General features: G+C 36.9%; 1 protein-coding gene across 2 annotated transcripts in view; it reads right to left on the bottom strand.

Moving 5' to 3' along the window:
• The window catches only part of LOC120000064 (beta-galactosidase 9), a 38,266-nt gene extending 31,488 nt beyond the window's left edge, over window positions 1-6,778 (bottom strand). Inside the window, exons 1-3 of one of the 2 annotated variants that reach the window (XM_038847934.1) lie at window positions 6,354-6,778; window positions 4,443-4,538; window positions 4,219-4,331 (exon numbers count right to left, since the gene is read on the bottom strand). In XM_038847934.1, the coding sequence (XP_038703862.1) occupies window positions 4,219-4,331; window positions 4,443-4,538; window positions 6,354-6,545 (401 nt within the window). In that variant the 5' untranslated portion in view covers window positions 6,546-6,778. Of the gene's footprint in view, window positions 1-4,218; window positions 4,332-4,442; window positions 4,539-4,831; window positions 5,182-6,353 lie in introns of those variants that run through there. The other variant, XM_038847940.1, reaches the window with a different exon arrangement.
• Between the last annotated feature and the right edge of the window lie 4,395 nt (window positions 6,779-11,173).

Raw genomic sequence — 11,173 nt, forward strand, 5'->3', positions numbered from 1 at the left:
TGCTAGCAAGGAATAAAGAAGGTCCGGTTGAGAAAATAGGAAGGTCAACCATGATGCAGTGAACTAAAATTTGCTATTTATTAGAAGATCCATGAAGTGTGAATTAGAAACGTTCAGGCAGTATTTTCAGACTTCACTCACTTCTTGGAATATTTTTTTTGAATAGAAAAAATTTAATAACGGAACCAAGGGAGTGCAACCCGAGAACAAACCATAATTACATGAGAATTTGAAAATCAAAAATATTAAAACAAATTCCACTCAACCAGAATTTAAGCACATAAAGCCATCCATCCAAAAGAAACCCAATCGAGCACTCCTTGTCATGGAAAATCCTACAGTTACGTTCTTGGAATATTGTCATCATCACCTAAGCTCATCCCAACTAAGGTTGGCTACATTAGTCCATAAAGAAACTATTTGCAATGCATTTTCCTTCGTCATTCAATTTGGTCTAAACCTATGTGCACCACTAAAATCTTATCCATATGCTTCTTTATTATTTCCTTCAATGTCTTTTACAGTCTCTGTATTCTCTTCTTCACTTCCCCCTACTTGGATTTTCTCCACTCTATACACTGAAGCACTCACATTGTGATGAATACCCGCCACACGGGATGGGGGCCCAAGTCTAGCATCACAAGTTTGGGCCTAACTCTCTATTGAAAACCTAGGTTGACAATAGGAGGTTTGTCCTCCCTTATAAGCTAGACTCCAAACCCACCATCTTCCGATGTGGGATTCTCATCACATTGTTAGAACATCCATGTCAGATTACCTAACCATGGATCTGTTTGTAAAATAGGGAACAAATATCGAGAAGTTGTCAAAAAACACATCTGCATCAGATTTCCTAGACTCCCCCTATTATAAAGACGTGCTACAGTGGTTCCCTACATCTAGGGAACCATTGTAGCATTATGTAACATTAAAATAATATTATTTATCACTTATACTCTCTCTCCTATGTCCTACGTAGCAGCTTTTCGTCTCTCCTTCTTCTCTCTATTCTCTCTCTCCTCCTCTGTACTACAATCCTCTCCACCTCCGGCCACTTCTTCTCCTCTCTTCAGCGCCTCAAGAACTCCCACTGCGTAGCTTCTTCTTAATCATAATCTGCCCCACTTGCAATCGCTCAGGTGATGATGTTGAGGATTATCGTGGTGGCGGTTGCAATGCTTTAGGAACCGAGTCATTGTCCAAGTTCATGCCCAAATTGTACCAACCAAACTTGCCATTGTTTTGAAAAATGAGTGATTTCATTCTCTGTAGTGATTTGGGGTCTCATCCCATCATCAGATGTCAATTTGGGGTTGGTTTCGGGTAGGGTAGGAGAGCAAAAGAGCTTCCATCAAAGGCTGTGGGATGAGACAAGAGAGGGACTTAACTATTTTTTCAATGATTTTTTATTAATAAAATAATAAAAGAAAGAGAATAAATTGTTATTTTAATGAAATAGAGAATATGACAGGTAAACTAACGCAGCGTAGGTTGAAAAGGGAATCTGTAAAATAGGGAAAAGTGGCATTTTGTCTGTATTTTAGGGAATTTGTTAATCCATATTGGCCAATGCCATCTTAAATGATTTTTTGTGATCTTGTCTTCAATCAGAACTACATCTACTTCTGATCAAAGCCCTTGTTTCTATCTTGTCTTACATTGTGCTGACGTAGCATTTTGCAACACAACACTTCATTCTCATTACTACATTCATCTTTTGAGCAGGATGTTGCTTTGCTTGGGTACCCAACTTCCATGGTGAGACATGCATAGCACTAGCAGACCTATTGATTGATCGTTTAGCTTCAAGGATACCTTCTTTTTTTTTGAAAAGGAATTCAAGGATACCTTTTGACTGCACAAACACTATATGCATTCTTCCCCTTCATCCAAACATTTATTCTCATTGAAAACACCCCACTCGATCTCTCTGCCAATCTGAACTATTGACCCAAAATTAAAGAATCTCAATTATTAGTAACTTTTTCCCCTGGTTTTGCAATAATAATAATTATTATTTGTAGCAATACTTTTATCCTAATGCATTTTACTGAATCCTTATCTCTATTCAGCCTTTATTACACTTTTTATGCTCTATTTTACACTTACGTGGTCTAAATCCCCAATAGTCCAACAGGGAAACTTGAAATTGTTAGGATTCTTAACAATCAGAAAACTTCTATTATCACCTCCATGGTTAATTTTTATAAGGCTTTTAAGCATTGGTGGCAATTTTAGCAATGTTACTGGTGCTATCAACATTGGCTTCTGTGTAATCTTAGCACCACCTTGGTTAACATTCAACAAAAAAAAAAAAACCCAAGGATTTCAAGCCATTCTTCATGTTTCTAACTTTGAACCAACTTTTGAAACAGTCATCCACTGAAACTATATCATCTCTAAATAATATACTGATGAGAACCCTTTGGCAAGCATAAGGACTAATGACAAAAATACCCATGCCAAGGTGGACCCCAAAAGTATTATGGCACCTCTGGATTTGGGCATGGTAGAAGAGAGGCGGGTAGAAGGAGCTGGCGAGGAGAGTGAAGGGACAGCCTTGACAAGTGAAGGAACAACCTTGGTGTCGCCGGACGCCAAAAGACCTTTGGGTAGAGATGAGATGATAAGGTGAGTGAAGGAACAACCCTAGGAGGACCCTTGGGCGTGGCTGGAAAGGCAATTAAAGAGATGTCATTGGTGTCGCATAGAGGGGAGCAAGGGGGAGGACCAAGCGCTATGGAGACGAGGCGAGCGGAAGTAGGTCCAAGCACAAATGTGGCGAGGCGAGCAAAAGATCAAGTGAGCTATACGCGTGTCAGTCTGTGATTGGTCCCAAAAATATTTAGGGCAACTTTAGTTAGTATAAATAAAGCCTGATTTGTAGGCATTAGGGTTTATCGAAGAGAAGAATAGAGTTGGCACAACTGCCAACTGGGGAACCCACTATTAGAATCGGATCTTCGGATTAGTCTTGCTTTGACTATCTTGTACAAGGCTTGAACTCCGATCAAGGTTCTTGTTTAGATTTCAGTTCTTTGGGATATTCTTGCCTCGATTTGCTTGGGCTAGGGTGTGGATCAATTCTGTGACTTCCATCTTAGAGATTGTATTAGGGCTTCTTTTTGTATGTTCCATTCAATCAAATCTATCTCCATTCTCTATCATTGTACTTCTTGTTACTGTCTTGTTATTATTCTTATTTGGAGTTGTTTGAGTAGTTTGGGTGGATTGGAGTGGTTTGGTGTTGGATCTGGGATCGGGACCTCATCATATACACAGATCTTTCAAGCTTGTCCATCAAAATGGCAAACAAGAACATGTTCAATGTTGATCCTTGATGTAAACCTATTATGATTGGATGATAGAATTTTATCAAAAAGCATATATGGAACAAGATTTATGCTTAAATGTGATATAAAATCAATAGATAAGAAATATAGTAGGGAGAGAATTCTGATTTTTCATTATATTGGGAAGGAAGGCATTATTATTGTCAACAGGTAAGAAACCAGAGGAATCAGTAAGTTATATTGTCTACATGCAGATAGTTAAGGAAGCTCTGGAATGGTGTTAAAAAGCCAGCAGCCAATTCAATGGAGAAAAAAAAATCAAAAAACACCAAAAGAGATAGTGGACATGCATTGTCGATTTATTTGGAGGGACAAACATCAAATAGATTATCAAAAAGAAACACCTAGCCGCACTGTCTTTTGGTCTAATGGGAAAAACAATGTTGATGAAGAATTGATACTCAACATACAACATTCAATTACTCTTTGATTCTTTTTCAGTTTTTTGTACATGGAAGGCACTCCCTTTGTGCCTTATCTGACGAAGTTTTTCTACCATTTGAAAGGCAAAAAATATTGATTAAGATGGTGTTACATGATACATACATTGACAAGCAGTTATGTATTCAAAGAACCATTACTAGTGTTATCAATATTAAAAAAAAGAGTAGAGACCCAAATTTTTTCAGGTATGGAAAAGCTAAACCAATATTCTTGCTTATCTATGAATAGCAAGGTATTAACAATTTTTTGCTAAATTAACTCATTGCAAGCACCTGCAGATACAAGTGCAAGCATCTAGCAGCGAACACAAAGAATAATAACGCATTTAATGTATTATTGACAATGTAACTTTAAAATAAACTGTGTTGCTGCAGTTGTAATTAGAGAGAAAGTAAAAGAGAGATGAGCACAGAGATTAGACCCGAAATTCCATTCAGCGCAGACATAAGGACCTATGCGAAGATGGAGGAAGAGCCCACTCGCACCCGCTAGCTTCACAAACTTGACAATATCATATCTTCCTTCAAAGTTGTACTGAACAAGAAGTTTAAACAAAACATTAAAATATTAGTTGAAAAATGTCTTCTTGGACCAGACATGCAAAGCGGCTATCCCCTGACTAGCTGTGCCAAGAAGTTATCATACCTCTCCTCTAACTGGCTCATGTCCATTCCAAAATGCATATGTTTGAATAACATCGGCCCCACCTTCTTTACTCTTCGCAATGAGATCAGGCCACATCTGTTACCATGAGGGATTAATAGTTCAATGGCTTGACAAGTAACACACAGATCGATTATCATAAACTTGTAAACATACAGATTGCAGATTCTAAAGACATCATGGCACAACAAAATAAATGATAGTGTGTTTCTCTCTTTCAAGGAATAAAGAATAATCAGATTATATTGGTATTAGAAACAAGTGTCTTTTATTCGAACCACAACCTATGCAAACATAACACAAATGGATGGCTCACATAAGATGGGCCAAATGGTGCAAAATAAATTGGAATTGGAGTTCAACATACTTACCAAGCAGATAGATCTTTGGAATGGCTGAAAATGGAGTGGATTGATGGAGGGAAGTAAAAGAGATGGAAAAAAAAAGGGAAAAAACAAACTAATGGCTGCTGCCCATAGCTTTGCAGGTACAGGTGGGAAGAAAAATAATAAGAGACGAAGAAGACCTAAAGCAAAATAAGGGAAAGGAAAAGAGAGAAGACTTGTACACTTCTTTGTCTTTAAAAGTAAAAAAGGAAGGGGATCATATGTTTTCGTGTCCCCACATTAACCTCAATCTGAATTGCCTTGACTACGAATGGAGAGGGGAACTAAAGAGACGTAAAATTATAGGTATTTATGATACTTTAAGTCTACCCTTGCAAGACCTACAAATGCTGCACTTTTTTTTTTTTGAATGAAAAAAGTTTATTCAAGCACCAAGGGGACGCAACCCAGAAGAAAACAAGGAGGAGAGCGCAGCCCTAAAAGCTACATACTACATAAATTCATATAATCAAAAACTTTCCCTGAAAGGGGAGCACTCCATAACTTTATGCATTCCAGCCATTTTTCTAAGAAAGTTTCTAAGGAGGACTCATTGTTGTTAAAAATTCTGTTATTCCTTTCAATCCATATCATCCACATCACCGACAATGGAATAAGTTAAGAGAAGCTTCTTTGATGCTTTCCTTTGCCTATAGATTTCCAAGCCAGCAGCTCCTTGTCTGTTGAAGCATTTGTGACCCACCTAATGCCCAGCATTATCAGCAAATTGGCCCACACCTTTGTGGACCAAGGGCAATGTATGAGCAGATGATCAATTGACTCCAAGTCAGGCATACAGAGGCAGCCACACAAATGCTGCACTTTTTACTCAATTCACACCCATACCTCTCTCTCTCCATTGCAATTTTGCTTCGGTACTGATCTAAATCGCCTCCGAAAGCTACTGTTAACCATTATCTCTTCATCATGTTGTCTAGTCAATAAAATGTCTGCATGCTACATGCTTGCAATGGCTACAGACTAAACTTTCCAGTAACTATAATTGACTAGCAAATCAAATGGAGTATTTATTACATTATTTTCCATTTATTATAAGAAAATGGATGCCTTCCAAGTTCTATCACAAAGAAAAATATGAAGACATTGAAAAATCGGATCTCATCATTTGCAAAGATAAAAGATATATTATTCTATTAGTTTGGGGGCAAAAGAATGAGGGCTTATTTTAGAAAAACTTAAATACTTGAAAGTGCCAAATATGTAAATATAAAGAAATTCGCATTATTTGGTCTATAATAAACAGGAAGAGGCAATACATATTAAATGCTAACACATATATACAGGTTCATCAATCTCTCCCTTTCTTCTCTTTTTCACTGTTCTTTGACCAATCCTACCCATTCACTCCTCCGTTGTTCTCAATAATTCAAACAATAAATTTCCATGATTTCGACAAACCCAAGAATGAAAATCAATCTATATGACGATAACTTCATAGGTAGGGAACTATAAGTTCACTGAATCTTTAAGCAAGACAAGTGGATACCTCGGGAGTGGCACGGGGGTAGTGGATGCCGGCAGAGATGAGCATACGGCGCTTGCCGCCGATGATGAGCGCTCTGTGATCGTAAGTCACGTTGAACGGCTTGAAGTAGTTGCCGAGTGACACCACCACGAATGACACTTGAATCACCAGAGACAGAGAGAGACATTGAAGCAGAGCCCTCTTCGCACCCATTCTTCCCTTGTTTGCTCCGACAGACAAACTGTCATCAATTGAAGTCAATTTGTAGAAAGGAGGGAGAGTCTGAAATACGGTGCCACATAAGGCGCACCTAACGATCAGACCGATGTTTCCCGATGGTGACAGTGACAGCTCCGCTATCGGGTCCAGATGTAACTGGGTCGGGTTATTAGGCCCATATCGGGTTGACCTTTGTGTAAGTGGTAGTTGATAAAGAATTAAAATGAAAATACGGCTTGTTTGGCAATGCTGTGAGGTGCTGTAAGGTGTGGTGTGGTGTGGTGCTGTGAGGTGAGTTGGAACGCAAAAAGCTGTTCGGCGCATCACTTTTAAAACTGTGGTGCGGTGCGGTGTGGTACTGTGAGGTGCGTTTGGCGTATCTAAATTACGGTTATATTGGATGACTAATAATATTAATATCAAATCACTTAATGTTTATATTGTACATTAATCTAAAATAAAATAATTGACCTAATTTGATTACGTAGGACAATTCAACATACATTGTAAGCGTTTGGGAGTGCTGTGAGGTGTGGTGAGGTGCTGTGAGGTAAAAAGTTGTGGTGCTGTGAGGTGAGTTAGAAAGCAAAAGTTGTTTGGCGTGTCACAAAAAACTGTGGTGCTGTGAGGTGTGTTGCAACAGATCGCAGTGCAAACGCACTGCCAAACACCCACACTAGCATGCGACCCGCGCATTGCCGCGGTGTGAGTTTAAATTGGACAGTATTGTTAGTAAAGATTTTATAATTAATTTGGTTCCAAGAAATTGTAGATAGGCACCGGTGATTCTTTTTGGTGCTATTGTTTATTTTTATCTCACAGGAGTTTTGATGATTATGGCTGCTTTTCAATTTTTTTAAAACCAACCATTTCATTGAGTAACTGCTGAGGTGGATTGAGATATTTGGAACTGAAAATAGTGGGAACCAAGCAATAATAAGGCGCGTTAAAAAATGTGCAATATAAATTGAGTTTCTCTAAAGAGGAGGTTAAAATTTAAAAGCACAGAGTACCACAAATCAAAACAAAGGAGCAAAAGAAAGGAAAAATTACAAAATGAGACAAAGCAGGTGATATCAGCAAACCATGAATGCATACTCATACTGTTGTGTAATTGGCCATTGATGAAGATCTTTGACATTCTCAAGCGGACACAAATTTCGGCCAGAATGAGAGTGTTGCGGACAACAGAATTGGGATGTTGGTGAGGATATTCATCTTTTCTCCCATGATAGACCCCCAATTCCAATAATCCAATCCATGAACGGCTTAAGAGGATCCTTGGTGGTATATCGAGTACATTCTCCCAAAGGAGGATAAGCATAAATTGGAAGTTCAATTTTTAGACTACTCAAATGGAAAATATTATATACTTAAAGAAGTTTTGAAGAAGAAAATAATAAGGTAATCCAGAAATCCAAATTGAAGGAGAAGCAGACAACCAATGGCACCACAAAGGTGACACTTATCCAAGAACCAACCAAAGTAACATGCTGAAGCATTGGAATGCAACAACAGAAATTAAAATTAAAGGAAGATGAAGAAGCTTTCACTTTAGTGAAACCCACGCCAGGAGAACTTATCCATGCTAATCACCACCATTCTGATAAAGTTGTTTAATACATTTCAAAATAAGCAGTTACAAGGATTGGAAGCGGAATTCAAATAGATGCACAAAAAGAAAAACCAAGTTCTTCGTAACATAGACTGAATATTTTTCTTATCTCATATCTTCTGCACATCATACTTGAGGATGATCATTCGAGTATTGACCGTAGTGCAAAAACACCCCTGACTAACTTTTTAGATTTGTTGTCATGACTTGCAATTGCTTTATATCATAATAATATCTACATATTCACATGATGAAAACAGGAGTTAGTAAACCTCAGTCATAATTCAACTGCTCGCTGGAATTTCTTTTCACAAAAATGTTTCTCAAAGTCGGCCTTCATCTGGAGCCCTCTTCTTCCCCTGTTTTTTCTCTTCTATTTTGAATTCCCTGTATCGTGGACATCAGTTTAAATTGGTCAACATGTTTATGTTGTTTTGAATCCAATGATTTCGATATACAGACTTTAAAATGTTGTTAATTGTTTCATATATTATTAAAGTTTTAAGATACTGGCAATAAAATGCTTAGGCAGACATAGGGTAAAATGATAAGGTATGAAGTCAAGATAAATGTGTAACTGTAATTCACATAATTTGGAGAATTATGTAATTTATATATATTTATTTGAATTTACTTACCATATTAGATATGAATATTAGTAAGATAATAATAATATTTAGAACCAATATTTATATAGTTATGACGTAGAACATTTTATATAAAATGTTTGAGATATTACCTGGCTCTTTTATGGTTAAGATTGATATAGATGTCATCTCTTGCCACCGTGTTCTCTGACTGATCTTCAACAGCATTAGAAATTTCCATCGATGATTCAATGAGATTTATTTCCAGATTTAACTTCCCCACGTTCCTAATATTTTTAGTATCCTCTTGATGCTCAAGTACCTATGACACGTTACAAGTCAATCTGTCGGGATCACTATCTCTTTGATTGATTGATACACTGAACTTGTATTTTTTCCCACAAAGTTGTTCCATGATTGCTGGAACAACTGTTCTATTAGACTCAGGTAGTTTAGACAATGTTGTTGCTGGTACTTTTATCAACCTCTCAACCTGTTTGTCAAACATAAGGAAGGTTGTACATCCACTCTCATCAGTCACATGTGCATTAACCTTATACCTGGATCAGAAGATGAGACTTTTATAGGAGGTTTTCAGACGTAGAATTCAAGAGATAAAAGTATGTTCATGTGAGTTTTTGTATACCATGGTATTGGCAACTGTATGCACGGTCCACATCTCCTGTAGGAAAGTGCTCCTTGATAGTTCGTGACATCAACTTTGCATTTTGCACATGCATTATACCATCATCCTTTCGAAGCATCTATGTCCACTATTGTGACCATGCACAAAATTTTTTTGCCTTGTAACATTATTCAAAAAAGATGGGTCATGACTCATGAACATTGTACAAAAATTTTAATAGGGAATAAAATTATTTAAACTAATAATTTACCATATCAATAGCCCGATTGAGAGACAGCAGCTGAGAAATATTCTTTTCATTTGTTGGATCAAGATTATTTGTCATTGTTGTTGACTCTTCTGATTCATCCAAGAATATGACCTCATTTGGGCATGGGAGACTTGATGGTCAAATATGTAATGGAAACATGCGACTTTAGTTCTCGTAACATACACATAATAATGATTATATTTTTTCAAATCAGGAATTTTGGGCAGAAGATTACCTGTTGCGAAAAAATTCCATTTCTTCAATTTTGAGATTTAGGTATATCTTTGTTGCTGATGTGCTGGACAGTGTTGTTTCATCTACATTTCCTCACATAAATATTACGCGCCCCTTGATCTTGCACCCACGCTGCTCTATCTCCAATTTAGCCAATGGTATGTGTTCTATATTTTATTGTTCCTTCCCTGTATTCATAAAATAAGATAATGTCAGCATCAATTTTTAAAAGAAATAATTCAACATGTTGAAATAATCAGGTGAAATGATTTATAAATGAAGCTAATTTTAAGGCCGGAAACCTTTTTGCAGCTCTGAAAAGATTTCATGGTATACTATATTTTTGGTGTAGTTTTTGTCTTCTTCATTTTCTTCATTTTCTCCAGCAAAAAACCCAGCATGATCTATATTAGCATAATAGCAAAGCACACCAATTTGATGTCCAACCACAATTTAGTAATGCCTGTGTAAAAAAATTTGCTACTCTCCTTCATATAAAAAGCTACAATTGCCCATGTCCAGCCAGTGACATATTATTGTATGAGCTGAAGCTCGATTATGAAAGATCAATATCTGTTAAGAGTTACAATAATTTGATTATTTTCTATAATAAGTGGTCATCCTTAATTGGGCATCTTATTGCTTATAGAAAGAAAGGAGATAGGATTTTTAGTTAATCTAATAATGATTTTTAAATCAAGTAAGACAAAAGACTCTGTGGATAGTTGAATGGAATTTCTCAACAAATTTGGTTAATGAAAACACTGCCTTTCTTTTTAGCCTACTTGGATTGACCTTTGATCATGAACCTTTGATCATGAAAATAACAAAAACCATGATTATGCAATCCCATTCCTATTACAATCAACACATAACGTAGCTATATATAAGGGGTAAAGGCAGGTGTGTTTCTCGGGTGGTCTCCAATTATTTTCCTTCATCATTGTTTCACTCCTTCTATTGATGACCTCAGGTTGCTGGGATACACCAGTTACAATTTTTTTCTGTACAGTAATACATTTTAACAGAACAAAACAAAAGCAAAGGATAAAAAGCTCAACCCAATCTTCAAAGTAGGAAATCATAGACAGTTGAAAGAAACTGAAAAGGCGAAGCATGACAAAGCACAAAACACAAACACAGATACGCAACAGAGACGAAGAAGAGAAAAGTATAATCGCAGACAGGGGAAAGAAACAAAAAAATACGAAGAACAACAAAGCACAAATAGACGAACCAAGAAAGGCAACAAAGACGAAGAAGAGCAATACATAGAGAGACGAACAAAAA

This window comes from Tripterygium wilfordii, chromosome 1 (genome assembly GCF_013401445.1).
Source record: "Tripterygium wilfordii isolate XIE 37 chromosome 1, ASM1340144v1, whole genome shotgun sequence".
Taxonomy (NCBI): Eukaryota; Viridiplantae; Streptophyta; class Magnoliopsida; order Celastrales; family Celastraceae; genus Tripterygium; species Tripterygium wilfordii.